We start from the raw sequence: 23,188 nt of genomic DNA, 5'->3' as shown, positions 1-23,188 counted from the left end.
ATGCCTTCTGAAGGTCAATAAAGACAGCAATCTAATGCTGCCAATGCACGAAAGCATTGCACATTGCAGATTCCAGATGAACCAGATGATCTGTGGTAGACCGGAAATCCCGAAAGCCACTTTGGAATTGTGATATATGCCCTTCAGTGTCAAGGCATCAACTAAGATGGAGGTTGACCATATGTTTGAATAGCTTACACAGCCCATTTGTCAGTGAGACTGGCCGGTAGTTACTTAAAATACATGGGCCCTTTCCCACTTTCAGGACAGGAATAATACCACCTTCCCACCATTGAGAGGGAAATTCTCCTTCCCACCAAATTCAGTTAAGAAGCCTGAGAGTATATCTCATGCTCTCAGCACGAAGATGTTTCCACATTTGGTTGTAGGTTTTGTCATGTCCAGGGGCCGTATCTCGACACACTGCCAAAGCACTGCAAGACTCCAATTCACTAAAAGGGATGTTGTTTGACAGAAAACCGTGCACATGGAAGGATGGCAGGCAGCACTCTGTGAGGTGTTTCTGGTTCAGAAAATGAGGATGGTAATTACTCCAAATGGACACTTCAGTGAAGTGTGCCACAAAACATTTGGCGAATACCACGGGATCAGTGCAGATGTTACCATTGACAAGGATGCCAGGAACCAATGTGGGTGGTGGATGGCCACAGATGCAGCATAGTTTAGTCCATACTTAGAAAAATGGGGTGTGGGATCATATGGATAATACATATTGCTCCTAACACACTTGTTACCTTTTCTTTATTGAAATCCATGCTTTTGATCAGAGTCTCCCAAATGTTATTAAATTATCCATAGAGGGATGGCACTGAAGCCCTCCTGCGGTGTTCCCGATAGCTGTGGCTGTATCTTCAGACCACACGGCACTGGCAGTCATCAGAATGACCCAGAGGAGCAGTGTATCATAGCTGTGGCAGCATGAATGATAGTATCAACAATACTCTGCACCAAATTATTGGTATCCATTGAACAAATGGCTTCAAATGTGACTGAAGGCAGCCCGACATCACACCTATAAACCATGACCTTAACCTTCTCAGGATAAATGTTGCCCTCAAAGGCCCGGATAAAAGCTCCTGTGTCCACTCTGTTGGATTTCTTCTGGATGTGGTGAACAAAACTGAATGGCTGCTGCACCAGATTAGTATGCAGCTCTTCATCAGTTTGTGCCATTAGGTCCCAATGGAAGACAACACATTGAGTTCTATTGAGCTTGCTGTTAGGAGAAATGGCAGCTGGCATATATCTATTTTCACACAGGCCTCAAGTGCTCATGATTGGCTGGCATGCAATGTTCTGATCAGTAAATATCCATTTTGCATCTCTTCTATTGCTGCAACCTTCCCAAACCAATCTTCAATATTTTCAACAAAAAACAGTGGCTTCACTGTAGTGAAAGAGCCGCTGTCAATTTGAGAACAAACCAACAACTCGACAAACTGTTCACTTTCATCTCTCCTTACCCAGCTTTTGTCTTGAGGCATGCTCAAAGATGGAAATGCCATAGGATTGTAAACCTCTTGATTAAAATCACTGTTCTTGCCCATTGAGATGGCCGTGTTGGCATGGCCACCATTAAGCATGATCCATTTCATTGTAGATCATCTGCCCCAATGCCACTCGCTCCAATCAGAGGCTCTCCCTTTGGGCATCACCCTGTTAAGGCAAAGGCCACCTGCCACAGTAGCCATTGCCCTGAGCCCTGGTATCCCAAAGTTGATAGGCACCTACTCCTTGACTGACATGGGAGTTTAAAGCTCAGGCATTGGCAGTGCCATCCCTGCATTGCAGGGTGCTACCACAGAGAGTACATGACAGCCCCACCATGACAGACTGGTTAGCATGCTGATTTCAGGGCACAGAGAGAGAGAGAGAGAGAGAGAGAGAGAGAGAGAGAGAGAGAGAGAGAGAGAGAGAGATCCAATTGACTGGTAGGTGGAACAAAAAAAAAAAAAAATAATTTACAGCACAGAGTGGAGAGTTAATGCACTACAGTAAGATGTCCTTCCCCAAATGGCCAGCTCTTCTGTAAAATTTGGGAAGTGGAGGTCAAACCCAAAATGGGAACCAGAATTTAGAAAGCCAAAAAAAGGTGAGGGGAAAATCATTAAGAAAGTGAAAAGGGCGAAAAACTTCAGAAGTCAAAAGCATAGTCAAAATACCAAGAGAAAAAGGTGAACAAATAAAAGGACTCCTAAGTTACCTCTTACAACACATGAGGAAGGGCCGCGAGTCTATTCTAGCCTGAGACGCCAAGGGGGGCGGGGCTCATTATTTCCTTCCTACTGTTTTCCCATCCCATTTGCTGTTCATTCTGTTTACTACTACTATTCGTACAAATTACTTTGCTGCCACATTGTGCTCCAGCTGAATGTGCAATTCTTCATTCATTCATTCATTCATAGGCTTGACCTTTGAGGGTGGGGATGGGGGCAGCATTCAACAAGGGGGGCAGAATTCTGTTTAACTTTCAATTTCTCCTCCTTGTCGACTAAGAGGTTTCAGTTTGTGGGAGCAGTGTCTTGACTTTTGGGTTAGAAGAGGACTGTTCTTTTCTATGATTCACAGTATGTGGCTCTTTCAGCCGTTAGTTGGTGTGAGACTGCTGGTTTGTTTCATCCTTGGAGGGAAAGTGATGACACCAGTAGAGGACAAAACTTCTCCAGCTGCACTAATGAGGTTAGTTACTATCAGTGCTGTGGATTTGGGGGTCAAAGGAGCTTATGTTACCTCCCCCAACACAGAAACAGACATTGCCATGTGGCTAGGCCCCAAGAGTTGCTGTTTGGGACCTTGTTACTGCTTCAGTTTTAGATTTTGACACTGCTTGTAAAATTCAACGTCTTATTGAATGAGTAGAGACATTCAGAGTTTTTCTAAGCATTTTGATAACAGACAGTTAAGTGTTTTATATTCCTGACTTTACTTCACCTCCTGGAAACTGATCATGTCAGCCAGTGAGAGGCTAGTGTTCTGGTCAGTTTACACATGTAAGTGGTGGTTTGCTAGGGCTGCCCTTCCACGCACCCCACAGGTAGCACTGTTACAGCAGTTTGAACCTCTGGCACCTAAAACCTCTCTCAAGGGGAGGATAATACTGTTTGACATCATATGTATAAACCATTATCTTAACTTTCTCATTTAAAACATTTTCAATGAAGGCTAGGATGAAAGTTCCAGTCCAATCCATTATCCCGAAGTCCTGCCTGAATGTTTTGAAAAAAACTTACTCCCACCACTTTAGATTAATACACAGTTCTCCAGCTGTTTGCATCTTTGAGGAGACATGGTAACTGGTGTTTCACCTAGCTTGTTACAGCCCGCAACTTTTTATCATTTGAAGGGTTTATTGAAAGAAATCCATTTCTCATTTTCTCAACTGCAGAAACATCTCTAACTATCCTCAGCGTTTTCAACAAACGACTGTGGCTTCATTGTTGTGAAAGATTCATCATTTCTGAACCATGCAAAGAACTGAGTGAACTGTCCACCTCCAATTCTCTATGCCCGACTCATTCTGTGGTGTGTCCAAAGGTAGGAACATAATAACACTAAGTATTTGCATTAAAATCTTTCTTTCTATATCCTGAGACATCTGTCCTGGCATGGCCACCGATATGGGTGAGTTTGATCCATTACAATGCAAATCAACTGTCCTGGAGGCTCTCCCCACAGGCACCACACCACACTGGCAATTCCTTGGCATTCATGGGGAGGTTACAACTGAGGCATCAGCAGTGCTACCATGCATTGTCATGGGGCTAGAACCTTAAGAGTGCGTGATTCACAATGATGATATAGCTACAGCACTGTATTTTTTATTGTACTCTAGTAATATATGCAGAAGAACACAGCGTACAGTGGATAGATTATGAGCCATGAACAGTCTAATAACACCCAAGTAGTTAACATAAATAGCTTGACTGGGTGTAGGACTCTTCTTACAAGGGGACCTCCCCATCGCACCCCACTCAGATTTAGTTATAAGTTGGCACAGTGGATAGGCCTTGAAAAACTGAACACAGATCAATTGATAAAACAGGAAGAAGTTGTGTAGAACTGTGAAAAAATAAGCAAAATATACAAACTGAGTAGTTCAAGGGAAGATAAGCAACAATGAGGACGATAGGAACGCAGGGGCGCCGTGGCCTCGTGGTAACGTGAGCAGCTGCGGAACGAAACGTCCTAGGTTCAAATCTTCCATTAAGTGTAAATTTTAATTTTTTTATTTTCAGTTTATGTGACAAACTCTTATGTTTTTATCACTTTTTTGGGAGTGATTATCACATCCACAAGAAAACCTAAATCGGGCAAGGTAGAAGAATCTTTTACCCATTCGCCAAGTGTACAAGTTAGGTGGGTCGACAACATATTCCTGTCATGTGACGCACATGCCATCACCAGTGTAGTATGGAATATATCAGATGTGTTTTCCTGTGGAGGAATTGGTTGATCTATGACCTTATGATCAAATGTTTTCTGTTCCCATTGGAGAGGCACGTCCTTTCGTCTACTAATCGCACGGTTTTGCAGTGCGGTCACAAAACACAGACACTAAACTTATTACAGTGAACAGAGATGTCAATGAACGAACGGACAGATAATAACTATTCAAAAATAAAGAAAGTAAAATTTTCAGTTGAGGGAAGGCTTGAACCAAGGATCTCTCGTTCAGCAGCTGCTCACACTACCACGGCGCTTCTAAGCACACTTCGTCCATGATGTTGCTTATGTGGCCCATGGACTACTCAGTTTGTATATTTTGCTTATTTTTTCACCGTTCCACACAACTACTTCCTGTTTTCTCAATTGATCTGGGTTCGGTTTTTCGAGGCCTATCCACTGTGCCAACTTATAACTAAATCTGAGGGGGGTGCGATGGGGAGGTTCCCTTGTTAGTAGCCAGCCCCACCCCCCAACACACACACACACACACACACACACACACACACACACACACACACACACACAGAGAGAGAGAGAGAGAGAGAGAGAGAGAGAGAGAGAGAGAAATTACTATGGATCTGTTCTAGCCCCCGATACCACAGTGGATCATACGGAGTTATAAAGAATAAGGTACAATGGTCAAGCAGCTCCACATAAGCCCTACATTTCTGTACTCAATGCTAAGCAACTGCAACATCTGAGGTGGCATGATATGCAATGACACTGAACAGTGGTTGATTGGAAATGAGTGATTTTGAGGAATGATTCATGCTATACACTGTGGCAACTTAAGGGAAGGATTTGAGTTTGTCAAAAGCCTGAGGAACATTACATGCAATCACATGAAGTGCTAACAGTGAAGTAAGGCAGAGGTGGTGTTACAGTATGGCAGTGTTTTTGGTTGATGTGTGGTTGCCTTATTGCACTTAAGGAAATACTAAATGCAGAAGGACATGAACATATTTTACCCACGTGATGTATCGCCACCCAGCAGCACTTATGGGGCAATGGTTTGCAGACAGTGATATTCTTGAAATAGAGTGGCCTACCCCGCGTCCCAATGTGACCCAATGGACAGCCTTTGGAATTAGTTAAAACACTGATTTCACTCCAAACCCTAGTTTGTCTGGTTTTGGCTCTAAAGAATGGGCTGCCATTCCTCAATAAACATTCGACTCCTCACTGAAAGTGTCTATGAGAAGTTCAAGGCATCACAAAGGAAAACTGTGGCAACACCCCACATTAATGACCACTAGCAGGTGTCCAGATACTTTTGATCAGCTAATTTATGACTGGATTGTGTACACATCAACTTAGGAAATCAAACTGGAAAGTATCAAGAAACATATATTCCTAATTATACAAGGTGCAACAATAAAGTAATGAAACTTATTTTCTTTGCACAAAGTGGCAACCCTACAGACTTGCATAGGCACAATACCTTTGACCTTGGTCTGTAAGCTGCTTCTGGTCCAAGCAGCACCTCAATGCAACTGCTCAGTCATGAGTTGTGCTATAATAAGTTAACACATGTTTGTGTCTCTAGTCACGGAAATGGAACCGCATAATATTGTGCAACAGTATGCCGTTTCTTTTTGCATTAAATTGGGTGAAAACATGACAACAACTTACGGTAAGCTTCAGAAGGCTTCTGGAGAGGAGGTTATGTCAACAGCTCAAGTTTTTTGTTGGCATAAAATGTTTAGTGAAGGCAGAACCATCAACCTCACTGACAGATGTCAACATGGCCAGGGTGCATGCAGTCATATGATCTGATCAAAGATTATCCATAAAAATGATTGCAGAAGAACTGAACATCAAGTGAGAATTGGTTCGTCTAGTAATAACTGAAGATATTTGTATGAAAAAGATTTGTGCAAAAATGGTCCCCAAAAATCTCTTATCACAACAGCGAGAAACACGGAAAAATGTGGCAGCTGATCTGTTACAGCAAATGGGAATCAATCCAGAATCGTTTTATCACTGGTGATGGAAGTTGGTTTTTTCAGCATGATCCAGAGACAAAATGCCAAAGTTTGCAATGGGATCACCCAGACCAAAAAAAGCTCGCATGTCAAACTCAAGTGAAATGCGTGCTTGTGTGCTGCTTTGATTCCAAGGGAATTGTTCATAAAGAGTGGGTGCCTCCTGGAAAAACAGTTAACCAATATTACTACAAAGAAATTTTAAAAAGACTTCGTAAAAGAATTCTTCGTGTCTATGCCAACATAGCTGATAATTGGATTCTGCATCACGATAATGTGCCATCCCATACTGCTCTGTCAGTACAGCAATTTTTAACCTCTAAACACATTTCAGTACTACCACAGCCACCTCATTCACCAGGTATCGCTCTGTGAGACTTTTTTCTATTTCCAAGAGTCATAAGCGGTCAAGGGACACCATTTTCAAACAACACTAGACGTCCAAAAAGCTGTGACGATGGTCTTTGAGGATATTACACAAGATGAGTTCCAGAAATGTTACTATCAATGTCAGAAGCCCTGAAAAAGGTGTGTGCAATCAGAAGGGAACTACTTTGAGGGGGAGAACACTAAACTTGACTAAAACGGTGAGCAACATTTTTTTTTTAAATCAGTCATTTCTTTATTGTCAACCTCATATACCCAAAATACAAAATATTAAGAAATATATATTCCTTATCACACACTAATAATGTTGGGTTGACATTAACAACAGCATATCCATGAGAAGGCAGAGAAAGTCTTCCTCGGTATTGAAAAAACAACCAGCACAAAATGCTACTAAGTGCAAAAGAAAAAAAAAAAGAAATTAATGACTTACACAGGACTGGTGGCAACTACAGCACTTTGTTGCCTTACTCAACTTAACATCTGATTGTGTCAATGGATTTACTGGGTTACTTTAAACCTTTAATTTTTTGAATGTTGACCATCATAATCAGAATGAAAGAAAACTTGTTATGGAAACTACATTTCTGGGCTGTTCACCTAACCAGCAGCCAACATTCAACTAGATAGCTGACAGAAGCTTCCAAAATTACCTTTTAATTCACTGAGATAACTGATCAGCCTCCAACTGAACCAAAACAGTCCTCGTCTCCCCAATTTGCCATCATCGTGCAGCCACGCTGACTGGGCTACTTATTTTGTAGCTACCCCGAGTGTACATTTCACAGTGTTGCACTCCACTGAATTCAAGAAGACACCAACTCCTCGAGTGGACATCTTTTTTGACTATGGAACTTCGTACTTCCCTTTCGTAGCACAGAAAATCACTTTTCCTCTTTCTTACTGTTGCATATGGGTCCAGAACACAAAGCACATATGACCTCAGCGACACTATAAAAAATGGCATTATTCTTCATAGCCTACAAAAACAAAGAGCCACCACCTATTGCTTGTGCATGTGTCAGTGTTGTAATTAACTCTATGAATTGGTGTCAGATGCTGAACAGGCATACTATGATGTTTACAGTGCACTCATGACAGAAAAACGTGTCCGGGGAACTTGTCACAAACTTCCACACACCTAGACATTGGACGAATGCTTTTCTTGTGGTGTGATACACTGATGAGAAAGAAAGAAATGGTATGTTGTTTACTGGGTAAATAAGATAGTGATGATTTCAGTGATCATGAAATCAAGTCAAATTTACAAAGAACTTGACAGTATTTGCCTACTGATCACTATTATGTTGCTCCCAGCCTGGCCTGGATGCAAGCACTGATTTGGTCGGGAAGAGTGTCATACTACCATTGTATCTTCTCCTGAGGCATGCTGGCCCATAACCCTTCTAAGCAATCCATTATAACCTGGATACTAGCATTGGGATGGAGTTTACATCTGAGCTGGTCCGACACATTCTGTTGAGAGCAGATCTGGGGATCTTGCTAGCCAAGGGAGTACTTCAGCATCAGGCAGACATCGCATCATTTTCTGTGTGCTGGATTAATATTGAGCTACCCGGCATTCAGCCAAGTAGTTGTTTCCATTCTCTGTACAGTATTTCAATGAGCTACCCAGCTGTCTTCTTCAGGTGCTGTGAATTTTGCTATTGTGTGTAGTCACTGCTTGGACTCCAGCCCTACTGACCTATAATCATGAAATGAGATACAAGGAGACCAGTATTGTTGTGCAAGTTTCTGGGTCATGACAAAGAAGTCTATCAAAATACAGATGTCAGAAAACCTAATAAACAGGGATCGAGGTACGAATTTCAGTAACACTTTGCGTGTAACTCTTAATTTATTGAAATCTTTTAGACCATTGCATCCATCCGAGCTTGAAGACAGCAAAGGAATTTGCATTTCACGGACTGTCAGCACATTCCCTGCAAAACAGAGTATCAAAGGGCACAGTGACCACTGGGTATGTAACTCCACTATAAAAAGTAGCATGAAACCAATGATAGTTCACAGTCTTTGGAGAGTCCATCCAGCGAGTACACACAACAGCAAAACTCGCAACACCTGAAGAAGATGGCTGGGTTGGTCATCAAAATACTGTGCAGAAAATGTAAACAACTCGGCTGAATGCTGGCTCCAAATGACTCCAAGCACTATGGGACTTAACATCTGAGGTAATCAGTCCCCCTGACTTAGAACTACTTAAACCTAACTAATCTAAGGACATCACACACATCCATGCCTGAGGCAGGATTGGAATCTGTGACCGTAGCAGCAGTGTGGTTCCGGACTGAAGCGCATAGAACCACTCCGCCACAGCGGCAAGTGGCTGAACACTCAGAAGCTCATTATTTATGAGAGAGGAAGTTCATAGATGCATATGCTATTTGTGGATGAGGATTGTCCTGTTGAAAAATAGCACCATAATACTGTTACATGAGAGGCAAGACATGAGGATGCAGTATATCCGTAACGTATTGATGAGCCTCCAGAGTTCACTCCATCACTGTAAGTCACACCTTATGGCTCCCCACACCATGACACCAGGAGTAACACAGCTGTGCTTTACTGCAACAGTGGAACAATGGGATCTCTCCCCAGGTTGTGATTATACAGGGCTATTACAAATGATTGAAGCGATTTCATAAATTCACTGTAGCTCCATTCATTGACATATGGTCACGACACACTACAGATACGTAGAAAAACTCAAGAAGTTTTGTTCGGCTGAAGCAGCACTTCAGGTTTCTGCCGCCAGAGCACTCGAAAGCGCAGTGAGACAAAATGGCGACAGGAGCCGAGAAAGCTTATGTCGTGCTTGAAATGCACTCACATCAGTCAGTCATAACAGTGCAACGACACTTCAGGACGAAGTTCAACAAAGATCCACCAACTGCTAACTCCATTCAGCGATGGTATGCACAGTTTAAAGCTTCTGAATGCCTCTGTAAGGGGAAATCAATGGGTCGGCCTGCAGTGAGCGAAGAAACGGTTGAACGCGTGCGGGCAAGCTTCACGCGTAGCCCGCGGAAGTCGACGAATAAAGCAAGCAGGGAGCTAAACGCACCACATCCGACCGTTTGGAAAATCTTACGGAAAAGGCTAAAGCAGAAGCTTTACCGTTTACAATTGCTACAAGCCCTGACACCCGATGACAAAGTCTAACTCTCTGAATTTTCGGCGCGGTTGCAACAACTCATGGAAGAGGATGCGTTCAGTGCGAAACTTGTTTTCAGTGATGAAGCAACATTTTTTCTTAATGGTGAAGTGAACAGACACAATGTGCGAATCTGGGCGGTAGAGAATCCTCACGCATTTGTGCAGCAAATTCGCAATTCACCAAAAGTTAACGTGTTTTGTGCAATCTCACGGTTTAAAGTTTACGGCCCCTTTTTCTTCTGCGAAAAAATCATTACAGGACATGTGTATCTGGACATGCTGGAAAATTGGCTCATGCCACAACTGGAGACCGACAGCGCCGACTTCACCTTTCAACAGGATGGTGCTCCACTGCACTTCCATCATGATGTTCATCATTTCTTAAACAGGAGATTGGAAAACTGATGGATCGGTCATGGTGGAGATCATGATCAGCAATTCATGTCATGGCCTCCACGCTCTCCCAACTTAACCCCATGCGATTTCTTTCTGTGGCATTATGTGAAAGATTCAGTGTTTAAACCTCCTCTACCAAGAAACGTGCCAGAACTGCGACCTCGCATCAACGATACTTTCGAACTCATTGATGGGAACACGCTACGCCGAGTGTGAGAGGAACTTTATTATCGGCTTGATGTCTGCCGAATCACTAAAGGGGCACATATCGAACATTTATGAATGCCTAAAAAAATTTTTGAGTTTTTGTATGTGTATGCAAAGCATTGTGAAAATATCTCAAATAATAAAGTTATTGTAGAGCTGTGAAATCGCTTCAATCATTTGTAATAACATTGTACTTGTTGTTGCTAATTGACCAAGGTAGTTTAGAACCACAATTCATCACTGAACACAGTGGGTTGCCATTTGTCACCACTTCTGGTCATGGCACTAGTACAAATGATGCCAACTGTGTTGTGGCATAAACAGCAACCTGTATGTTGGACTGTTATTCCTTAGTGTAGCTGCTCCTGGTTTCTGAACAATGGTGCAAGAAGGTAGTAAGTTGCATTGAGTCCCTTACCTTTCCTTAGATGGCAGAGACAGATGTAGAAGGGTTAAAATGTGCTTGGTGTGCATACACAGCAATCCTCCTCTGTGATGATCATGCATGGTCAACCTGAATGTTGATGAGCCTGCTTACATGCATGTTTCCATGCAATCTAACTTCAGGCCACTATCACTTCGAAATTCCCCAGAATTTTAAAGGCACAATGCACAGTTAGTACATGATGCATCATATAAGGTGTCCTTCCCTGAATGGCCCACACTTATGTGAAATTTAGTTAAGTGGAGGTCAAACCCTGAAAGGAGACTAAGTAATTAAGCCAAAAAGTTAAGGAAAAGGTTGTGAAATTAGCTAAAATTGACAGGTGACATAACAGCGAAGTCTGGGACACTGGCTGGTTAAATAATTAATGTAATTAAATTCTCTTAGAGCCGTGTAACTTAAGATGTCATTTTATTTTGCAGGCTACCAGTTTCAGCATTTCACTAGTCCATCTTCAGGCCCCATACGCATCTCTCCAAATAAACCTAAATGTCATAGTGCAATAAATCACTATGTCATGAATTCAATTGTTTCACTAGTGCTTCATTCGAAGACTTGATAGCATTGCTATCAGGCCTTCAAATGAAGCACTCAAATGATTGAATTTGTAACATCCACGGATTTGTGGCACTGTAAGGCATTTCTGTATATTATGAGATATGCATACGTGGCCTGAAGATGTCACAGTGAAATGCTGAAACTGGTAGCCCTCAGACTACATCATCTTAAGTTACACAGCTGTTTGAAAATTTTGTTGTCATTGACAATTAATGGCTGAGTCATCAACAAAAAAAGCTTTGCTAAGTGTGAGACTCCTTTTAGCTGCTTCTTATGACAGACAAGGAAATACCACTAGGTGCCTACACTGCACATTATACATTCACTGTCTTATACCTGTTACAAGCATTTCACTGACTGGATAACATGATCATCACTTTACCGTGAATTTCATTTCTGGAGAACTGTAAAATAACACTGGGCTTTAACGATTGATTGAATACTATCAACATGACAATATCAATTTTCTTTTCAGTCAGTGGCATTCAAACCCTTGTGGTACAGGTGCAGTGCTTGAGTTGTAAAGACTGTTTAGTCTGCAGCACACTGTCATTCTTTTCATTTTCCCTTACATTACCTATGTAAATGATTCAGTAATTTTCTCAAGAGTCATCGTGTTGTACCATTTCCTGAACAATCACCATGATCCCAAAAACCTGGTGCCATCATTTCTCCGAGTAAGAAAGCTTTTTTGTGTATTTTCATCTTAGTTAACCGGAGTACCTATTAGCATGAAAATTATGTTGGTGACAACTTACTGTATTTGTGAACACAAACTAATGGATTTGCTGCTATTAGCTTCACTGGGCAGACTCATGGTAATCTGCTACTTTATGGTAACATGCCACTGTCTGCATTACGTTATTAAGGAAACCAAACAAAATGTACAGTGTGAAGTTATAACAGGGATTTTAACACCAAGGGAGATAGTGAAGTCTTCAGATATTGTACTTATTCATGTGGATGTCTGTTCCACTCTCCATCCTCTGTCCAGACTTCAGTTTTTCTGCATCAACTGAAATTAATGTTGGCATGGTTGCTTTGAAAAGGACACAGCCAGTTCTCTTCCTCCTATCTCCAAATCTAAGCTTGTGCTCAGTCTCTAATGAGCTTGCTGTCAACAGGAATGCTTTACTTTTATGTGGCAAGGGGGGAGGGGGGGGGGGGCAGAAGGTTAAAAGGGCAGTTCTCCCGTGTGCAATGACACAGCAGTCTATTTTCCTTTCACTTAATACGTACATAAACACTCCTTGTGAAAGCAAGTTCTGATACATTTACATACATTTCCACTTCAGTTCATGTGGCAGTGTACTGTCCACCCACTCTACCTATTTTATCTCATTCCAGTAGCCACAGAAAATATTGTAATGTGTCCAAGCTGTGTCAGTCAAGAAAAATTGTGTTTTAAACTAACAATGTCACAAATTTCCAGCCAACTGGTTGCAAATAGAATTTAAAATTCTGTAACTAGTTTTCAACGCCAACTAGGGGTGCCTTCTTCAGAAGAAAATGTTACCTTACATGTGGTTAAAAAGGAATTTGATCGACATTGCTCTAGTCATTGTTTTGACTAGAGTGATGCTGCTCGAATTCCCTTTTAACCAGATGTAAGGTAACAGTTTCTTCTGAAGAAGGTGCCCCTAGTTGGCGTTGAAAACTAGTTGAATTTTAAATTCTATTTGCAACCAGTTGGCTGGAAATTTGTGACATTGTAATTAATTACAGTTGCTGATCACAGCCAAGTTCAAAACATTAAGTTTACATTAATTTTTTTTATCACAGCTAATACCAGAATTTTCAGCTGAAATGATGACTCTGATAGTTGCAAGACATATTTACGTAACTTCCAACTTACCAGTGATATTGTCACAAAGAATTCGTGAAGTAATTATCCTGCCATATGGACTGAACAGATTTTCCAAGTCCTGCTGTGTCATGTTTTTTGGCAGCCCACTGACATACAGGTTTGCTCCTTTGATGGCTTCACTGCTTGGCCGTGCATATGAAACCTGAAACAAATATTGAAACTTTTAAGTGTTTCACTAAGATTTTCTTCTAATAGTGTACTATAGCCATAGACGTTATGAGCAGAGATTGGTTCCACCAAGGATATTATTTTATCTGCAGAATCTCATTAACAGCATCAACTGGCCAATGAATATTATTGGTACACATCTTTGCCAACAGTCACTGATGCCAAATCTAAAGAGGGTAATTTTGAGAAAATTTCACCGAAATTTCCTGTTCATGTTACAGCAGTAGGTGCAGATTTCAACTTAACTATAGTGTGGGCAACTACTGGTTAGAGCATGTGGTAGGCACAGGGAATCTTGTGAAATTTTCTGAATGTCTTATCCGAAATGTATTTTTGGCAGTTAATCTAAGGACCAACTCATGACAGCAACATATTAGATTTCCTGGTCATGAACAGGCTTTAACATTTCTGATGAGACAGTGATTAACACGGACTCTGTTCTCAGGAGACCATTACATCCTGAAAATGGTTGTAAATAAGAATATAAATAAAGATAGAAGTATCTTCCTGTTTAACAGGAGTGTCAAGTAACTCATTTCTGATTGCCTCAGGACTCAGCATGAAAACTTCATCTCTGGCACTGACAATGTTGAGCATCAATGGGCAACATCAGAGAAGAAGTATTGTGCTCCACAGATGAAGTTCTGGAGTACTGTACAATAGGCTTTACACAGCTATGGGCTGAGCATCATTGTGAGGGAAGACAAGGACTTGCTGTGGCTCAACAACAGCATTAGAGAGCTACTACAAAAGCAAAGAAAACTTCCCACAAATTTAAATGTTGCCAAAGCTTGCACTGTAGTTCCTCATTTAAATCACTGCATGAACCCCAGAATGACAGAATAAAACGAAGTGACCATGGGATAAAAGAACTGAAATTGCATAATGGGGAAGGCCACTGGACCTGACAGGATATGAAAACATTTCTAGGCAGAGTATATGAAATAATTTGCTCCTCCTCTAACATCAGTGGTACCATAGGTCACTGGAGATTTCAAGTGTTTCTAATGATTGGAAAAACACTCACATCATTCTCATTTTCAAGCATAATTGTCAAACATAGAGAGAAAACTATAGGTCCTACAACGTATCTCCAATTTTGAAGTGTTTTAGAGTTTTGGTGCATCTTTAATGCTCACGTATTATGACATTTCTGGAGACAGAACTCCTCTGTAGGGATTGAGACCATTTCAGTAAACTAACATCACGTGAAACCCAGGTCACTGTATTCATCCACAAGATGTAGAAATCAGTTGTCTAATTTGATGCCATGTTCCTTCTCTCCCCAAAGGTGTACAATACTTTTCTGCACTGTGGCATATGGAACAAATAGACAAGTGTATGGAATATCGCAGCAGCTTCTTGTGAGAGATCTTCAGATATGAAAGTAACTGTGGGTGTATAACACATAAATTTTATAGGAGCATTACTTCTTGGAACACCAACAATACTGTATACCCGCATTATCGTGGACAAATACAAACTGATTATGGTATTGCACTCATTAGAATATAGTTGAAATTAACACTTGAATCAACGTTAAGATCTCAGAACTGTAGCTCACAGTATCTGTGTATTCAGTTTTATTTTTTAAATAACTTGGAATCTAGAGTTTCAAGTTGACTGTTGAAATAATAATAATAATAATAATAATAATAATAATAATAATAATAATAATAATAATACAAAAGAAATTGTCAGTCATGGAAATTGAAGCATTTTTATGAGTAACATATTTAATAAAATGTGAGTTTGAATTGAGGAACTTGGGATACTTTAATGTGCTGACTATATTCTGACTTGGTTTCAGGTAAGTTATAAACTTAAATAGAAGATTGTAGTAGGAGAACGATAGCTACCGTCACGAGAGATTTGAAATCATTTAACTTTATGAGTTATTATTCTGCTCTGCAATAGTGAAGCTTCTAATAGAAGACTGAGTTATGTTTTGTTAGCAAAGAAGCACGCCATTATATACTAGTTTTGATTCTCACTGAAACAATCCTCAGGAAATGTACTCCAACCACCAAGGCGGTAGCTTAGAAAATCCTCATTTGACCAGTACCTTAACATTGTTTATCGGTATGGGACCTGCACCCGATAGGTTTTATAGAGGAAATACAGACGATCCAATGAAGAGCGGCGCGTTTCGTTACAGATTCAAAGTGCGGAAGCATCACCAAGATGTGCAGCCAACTCCAATGGCAGACGCTGCAAGAAAGGCGTTCTGCATCACAGTGTGGCCCAATGTTGAAAGTTCTGAGAGCATACATTCCTAGAAGAATTAACCAATATAGTGCTTTCTGCCAGGAAAGACCATGTCCACTTTCCAAATTGCCTTAATTTTTTTTAATGCCTTCTTATTTGACAGCCAAGTAATTTTGTTACTTACAACTACCTTTTTCCATTCTCTGTTCCTGTGGGATCTAAGCCCCCACACATTAGTAGATACACAGAGTTTTTCTAGCCATTTACAGTTACTTGAACATAATTTATACATTTTCGAACGGACGTTATCTTGCTGTTTGTGAAGAATATTGTGGGTAGTTTCTGAATGGCAGATCACCCAACTCACAGGAGTACTAGTATATTAAAGAAATAGTTTCCAGTATTACTACAGTCATTAAAATGTCGTCTTACAGCAAGGGACATATGCTTATCCCACAAATCTAAGTATGGGAAATATGACATCAGCATGTCTACTATCTATTCATAATTAACTGCTGGTCGCCTGTTAACACTATATGAATTGTTCACTTTAGACTAACGATTCACTGATTATGCGACAAAAATCCACATAACACTGAATAAATACTTGGACAAAAATATGGGAAACAAAAGCAACACATTATCATGCGTAATAGGGTTTATGGAACATGTTGGAATACAAAACATGTTTCTAGTGGTCTCAGAATGAACGAATGAATACAGGTGCTGCATGGTTTTCAAGGGAATCTCATACCATTCTTACTACAAAATAGTGTCGAGCTCAAGTAAAGATGATGGACACGAATGGCGGTAACAGTCCCTTCTCTCCAAAGTCTACCAAACTCGCCCAATAATATTAAGATCTGGTGACTGCAGTGGCCAGGAGAGATGAGACTATTCACATCGTGCTCACAAAAGCAGTCCTGGTCAACGCAAGTTGTGTGAACACGGACCCTGTCGTTTTTGAACACATCATCATCATTTGAGATGAAACGTTAGACCGAGGGATAGAGCTGATCAGCCAAAATGGTCACATGATCCATGACAATGCATCAAACACTGCCGCCCCCCCCCCTACTCCCCCAAGTTTAACTCTTCGGACTTAAACTCTGCCAGATGTTAGCAACAATGTGCGAGAAGACTCATCTGACCAAGTGACTTTCTTCCACTGCTCCACACCACGTTTTCCTGTTACAGGCACTTTCATCACTAACGAGTGGGTATGGAATTCCAGCTCGCCCTGCAAGTCCCTGCTCACGGAGATCCACACGACTTTCAGTTCTGTAGTGACTTTTGCAACTTTCATCCCCTTACTGTTCGTCACAATCCTCTTCAACAAATGTGTCGTGATCACTAAATGCAAACTTTCGTGTGGATTTTGACTTAGCCAATTACTTTTTTCTGCTTTCCCTGTATGTGGTACGAATCTTCAATACGCTCCTCTTGCAACGCTAAACATTTCAGCTCCGTTGGTTACAGAAGCACCTAACATACGAGCATCAACAATTTGCCCACATTCAAATTCACTTAGCACCGACATAATGCACTCAGCTACCTAGAACACTGTTCTGACCTAACACTTTAAATGCATTCAGGACACTGCGCAAATGCCATTCATGGTCAAATACAACAGCGCAACCTGCAACTTTGGCTAACATCTGCACTGATGTTCAAGCATGCGTTTCTCACTCTGTTTATATATTTTTGTCCTACTCCTGTATGTGGTGCAGTGTCACCGCCCTTAATTAGCTTTGTTATCGCTGATCTCTCATCCAGGGCGAAGTCTCTGTGGAAAAGAACGAAGGCGACTACTGTGTATAAGAAATGTGAAGGAACAGATCCGCATAATTACATGCCAATATTCATAACATCGGTTTTTCTGCAGGATTCTTTAACACATTCTGAATTTGAATATAATAAATATCCTTGAGACAGAAAAGAATACGTCTCGAACTCAGCACCGACTTAGGAAGCATCACTCTAGCTAAACTCAGCTTGTCATTTTCTGATACCTACAAACAGTGGTTGAAGGGCAACAGGCAGATTCCATAATCCTGCATTTCCGGAAAGCGTTTGATATAGTGCCCCAATGCAGACCTTTAGCGAAGGTACGAGCATACGGAACAGGTTCCCAGATATGAGAGGTGTTTGAAGGCTTCTTAAGTAATAGACCCCAGTATGTTGTCCTCGATGGCGAGTGTTCATCAGAAACGAGGGTATCGTCAGGAGCACCCAAGGGAAGTGTGAATGGACAGCTCTTAATCTGTACGTACATAAAGCATCTGATAGTCAGGGTGAACGGCGATTTACGGCTGTTTGCTAATGACGCTGTGGTGTCGTCCTTTAGTGACTTTAGTGGGAGACAAGATGACAGAATTTCTACTGAGTGAGGTGGCACAGTGGTTAGCACACTGGACTCTCATTTGGGAGGACGACGGTTCAATCCTGCGTCCAGCCATCCTCATTTAGGTTCTCCGTGATTTCCCTAAATCACCTCAGGCAAATACCAAGAGGGTTCCTTCGAAAAAGCACAGCCGACTTACTTCCCCGTACTTCCCTAATCCGATGAGACTGATGACCTCACAGTTTGGTATCCTCTCCCCACATTAACCCAACAAAATTTCTAGATGGGGTGGTGAATAGTTTGCGTATGAATATTTCAGATAATGCGGATGAGTAGGAAAAAAAATTCTGTAACTATCCAGTACAGCATTATTGACGTGCTGCTTAACACAGTCCCATCGATAAAATGTCTAGGCGGAACGTTGCAGAGCGATATGAAATGGAATGAGCACGTCAGGTTGAGAGTAGGGAAAGCGAATGTTCGACTTAGTTTTGTGGGGAGAATTTTGGAAATGTGTAGCTTATCTATAAAGGGGGGCTGCCTATCGAACACCCGAGCGACCTCTTCTTAAATACTGCTCGAGTACTTTGATTTCCCATCAGGTTGGATTAAAGAAATACAACGAAGCACTTAAGATGCGTGCTGCTAGATTTGTTACCGGGCAGGTTCGATCAGCAATGCAAATATTACAGAGATGCTTCGGTTCCTAAAATGGGAATCCGTAGAGCAAGAAGACGACCTTTTCGCCACGCACTATTGGGGAAATATAAAAAGCCGTCATTTGCGGCAGATTGCAATCTGATGCTACTGCCGCCAACATATATTTCGCCTAAGGACCGCGATTATCAAATGACAGATTAGGGCTCCTACCAAGGCTTATAAAAAGTCTTTTTTCCCCTCACTCTATTTGAGGATGGAACATGAAAGGAAATGACTAGTAGTGGTGCACGGTATCCTCCGCCATGTACCGTACGGTGGCTTGCGGAATGTGTATGTGTAGGTGCATATCTGGCCCGAGTGTCATAGCAGTAAACAGGTTTAGGGGAAACTGAGGATACTACGCATACATTAAGAGTTTTAGTATTATGCAACGTAAATCAACTAGTTTACTGATCATCTACTTTGATTACGCGAAATAACGTGCTATTATGAAGCGGCAGCCTATCATAGCCCGTAACGCAACAAAGCATTCCTACTGGTTAGAAAACATCGCACATCTTTCCTGTTTATCGGAAGGGTAGTTGACAGATGATTAGATTAGATTAATACTAGTTCCATGGATCATGAATACGACATTTCGTGATGATGTGGAACGAGTCAAATAATGTACGTCCACCACGTGACTGATTTGAGTGTAGCATGAAACACTGGAATAAGTTCTATGCTTGTGTATTACACTGACGGGACGAAAGTAATGGGGTGCCTCCTAATATTGGGTCGGACCTGTTTTTGCCCGGCAGCAACTCGACATAGCATGGAATCAGAAAGTCGACAGAAGTCCCCTAGAGAAATATTTAGCCACGTTGCCTCTGTAGCCGTCCATAGCTGCGAAAGTGTTCTCAGCGCAGTATTTGGTAGACTAACTGATCTTTCGATAATGTCCCATAAGTGTTCGATGGGTGGCCAATCATTCATTGTAATTCTGCAGACTGTTCTTCAAACCAATCGCGAACAATTGTGGCCCAGTGCCGTGGCACATTGTCAACCCTGAATATTCCATTGCTGTTTGGGAGCTGGAGTCCATAAATGACTGCAAATGGTCTTTAAGTAGCTGAACATAACGTTTTCCAGTCAATGATCGGTTCAGTTGGATCAGAGGGCCCAGTTCAGTATCTGTAAACACGGCTCGCATTATTATGGAACCATCACCAGCTTACATAGTGACTTGTTGAGATCTTGGCTACATGGCTTCGTGCGGTCTGCGCCACATACGAACCCTACAATTAGTTCTCAGCAACTTAAATCGTGACTCATCTGACAAGGCTACGGTTTTCCAGTGGTCTAGGGTCTAACCAATACAGTCACGAAGCCAGAAGCGGCGCTGCAGGCGATGTCGTGCTTTCAGCAAAGGCGTTCGCGTCGGTCGTCTACTGCCAAAGCCTATTAACGCCAAATTCCACCAACTATCCTCACGGATACGCTCGTTGTACGTCCCACACTGATTTCTCTGGTTATTTCACGCAGTGTTGCTTATCTGTTAATACCGGCAACCCTACGCTAACGTCGCTGCTGTGTCGTTAAGTGAACTGTGTTTTCTCTGGTGAGAGGTAATGCCTGAAATTTGGTATTCTCGTCACACCTTGTGACACTTTGGGTTTCGGAATATTAAATTTCCGATGAATTTCCGAGATGGAATGTCCCATGCGTCTAGCTCCATCTACCATTTCACGTTCAAAGTTTTTTTAATTCCCGTTGTGCGCCCTACGTCGGAAACCCTTTCACATGAATCAGCTGAGTACAAACGACAGCTCCGCCAATGTATTACCAGTTTATACCTTGTGTAGGCGATGCTACAGCCATCTATGTATGTGCATATCGCCATACCATGAGTTTTGTCGCCTCAGTGTATCATTTTTGAAAACTAAAATTTTTCTTACGAATTAATATTTCCTCAAGCCGACATCGTCCCTGAGATCCAGAAGGCAGTATTTGACGACACCCAGCTTAACAAAGTCTTCATTGACTTGGAAGGCGTTTGATATAGTTCTGCACTATTTGTTTATTAATAAACAATCTAACCACATAACTGATTCAGTACTTAATAAGATAGAAGAATCTTCATCAGATATGACTAGCCATGTTGGGACGGAATCGTCTAACATGAAAAAATTTCGTGAGTACGAAAAGAACCGTTACATGGCCGTTAGTGTTGAGGGTCAGTCAAAGTCTGATCATCACTAGTAAAAAAGTTACGTAATGTTTGTTTGCAGTCCTGGTACACACTGAAATCTCCACGCAAGACTAACAAAGCGAAACACCTTGGAGCCAAAACAAAATGTTTCTTCCAACATCCTGCACTACATTTTGAACATGATAAAAGATAGCTGCCCGCTATGCATCCAGACTGCTCACACCCATTTATAAGGACCACCTAAACGGAGCAGCTGTGACAGGCCAATCCAAATCACTTCTGTAGTCGCCTTATTACAGTGGACGAGTGCTGGATGTGTAACTAGGAGCTCGTGACGAAGAAACAAGCTGCGGGAACAAGTGGATTCACCACCGCCGAAATTGGTGAAGTCCGAATGGTCATTGGGCATGGTGAAACTGGAGTTTTTGAAGCTGCCATGGTATGCTGATACCAAAGTTTGCTCTTAACACTGACGGTTAACCACTTACCTAAGTCCACATATCCCAAGGCCAGCCTGTTATTTCTATCTGCTTCATCCAGTGCTGGGCATACAGACTATAATTTGACCCTCTGGAACAAACAACGTGGAACTATTTTTCTTACTTTGAAATGAAACTTAATAGCTTTTTAAATAAATGTGAACTATGTTGTTGGTCTATGAAATGTCAGCATGGGTCGTGAAAAAGATTGCCTTTCTCAGGGGCAGAAAAACCTGTCGTTTGCAATTTACGAGCAAAACTTATTAGCTTAAGACTATATATTAGGTTGATGAACGTGCTCGTAGCGTTTTTGTTTTGCAAATTGGTAATCCGGTTGCTATGGGCTTATTTATCGATTGTCTTTCTTTCCTTTATAGTTCACTGTTGCTATTTAAGTCTGTTGTCATTTTGTCATTTGGATATAGTGAGTGGTGCTGTGGACGCTGGAAAAATGAGTACGAAGGGGAGAAATCTCAACATTTCCGACATATTACCCTCTTTGAATTCAGTAGAGGGGGTAAAAGAAGACAAATATTTGCGCCCTGTATGGGGATAATGCCATTGGACGGAGCACGGCAAGAAAGTAATTCTCATTTTAAGGAGAATAGTTTTGACATTAATGACTCTCCACGTTCTGGAAGACCTTCGGGTTTTGATGAAGAACGTTTAAATGCATTGATCCACAATTATCTGACACTGTACTCAAGAACTGGCATATGTGATGAACTGTGAGCATCCCACCATCGTGCGACATTTACATGCAATGACGAAGGTTCAAAAAATAGGGTGCATGGGTAATGCACACCCTAAACCAAAATCACAAAAATCTGCGGGTGGCCGTATGTCCACGTCAGCTTGCTCTTCATCAATTGGCTCATGAACGACGACCATTATTATCCTGTATCCCTACTGGTGACGGGAAATGCTGTCTTTATGCTAACAAAGAAAAAGAAAGTAATGGTTGAGCCCAAATAAAGCAGTAACTTCCAGTACAAAGGAGACCGGCGCGCATCCACAAGAAGATGTTATGCATCTGGTGGAACAGCGACATTGTGGTATACTACGAATTACTTCCCCAAGATGTAATCATTACGGCTGACATTTATTGTCAATAACTGAGACTTCTTGCAGACGCAATCGAAGAACAATTACCACGAAGACTGCGTGACGTGATGGGCTCTGGGTTGGGAAGTCATTCCGCACCCGACTTATTGACCTGATCTTGCGCGCTCTGATTTACACCTTTTCCGCTCTCCAACAACCTTCACGCAACTGGATGAAAATGCGCTTCGAACATGGCACTACGAGCTCTTGTTAAGAGAGAAACTGTCACAGGAGCGTTCTACCGGAATATCATAAGTTGTTACGGGAGACGGTCAAAACGGAGTACGACGGGAAGCTAACCTTGAGTTTTTTCCGTTGGATGACAACGATCCAGCTGCACAGAACAGTCACATGAAGCCTCACAATATACTTTCCTAACAAGGCACCCAGTTACTTCTCTCTCTCTCTCTCTCTCTCTCAAGTAAGCATTGAGTGACTTATTTCCAGAAAGAGAAGACGATAGACGATTTTCTACATATGATCTGGTTGGAACGACACACACACACACACACACACACACACACACACACACAGAGGGGGGGAGA

At 41.7% G+C, this 23,188-nt stretch overlaps 1 protein-coding gene across 1 annotated transcript in view; it reads right to left on the bottom strand.

Annotated features, from left to right (window-relative positions):
- The window catches only part of LOC126470534 (ELAV-like protein 1), a 156,340-nt gene that overhangs the window by 43,985 nt on the left and 89,167 nt on the right, over positions 1 to 23,188 (bottom strand). Inside the window, exon 4 of the mRNA XM_050098460.1 lies at positions 13,478 to 13,631. Coding sequence (XP_049954417.1) covers positions 13,478 to 13,631 — 154 coding nt within the window. The remainder of the gene's footprint in view (positions 1 to 13,477; positions 13,632 to 23,188) is intronic.

The sequence above is a fragment of the Schistocerca serialis genome, chromosome 3 (genome assembly GCF_023864345.2).
Source record: "Schistocerca serialis cubense isolate TAMUIC-IGC-003099 chromosome 3, iqSchSeri2.2, whole genome shotgun sequence".
Classification (NCBI taxonomy): domain Eukaryota; kingdom Metazoa; phylum Arthropoda; class Insecta; order Orthoptera; family Acrididae; genus Schistocerca; species Schistocerca serialis.
The sequence above is the reverse complement of the archived record's forward strand: the minus strand, read 5'-3'. Positions and strand labels throughout refer to the sequence as shown.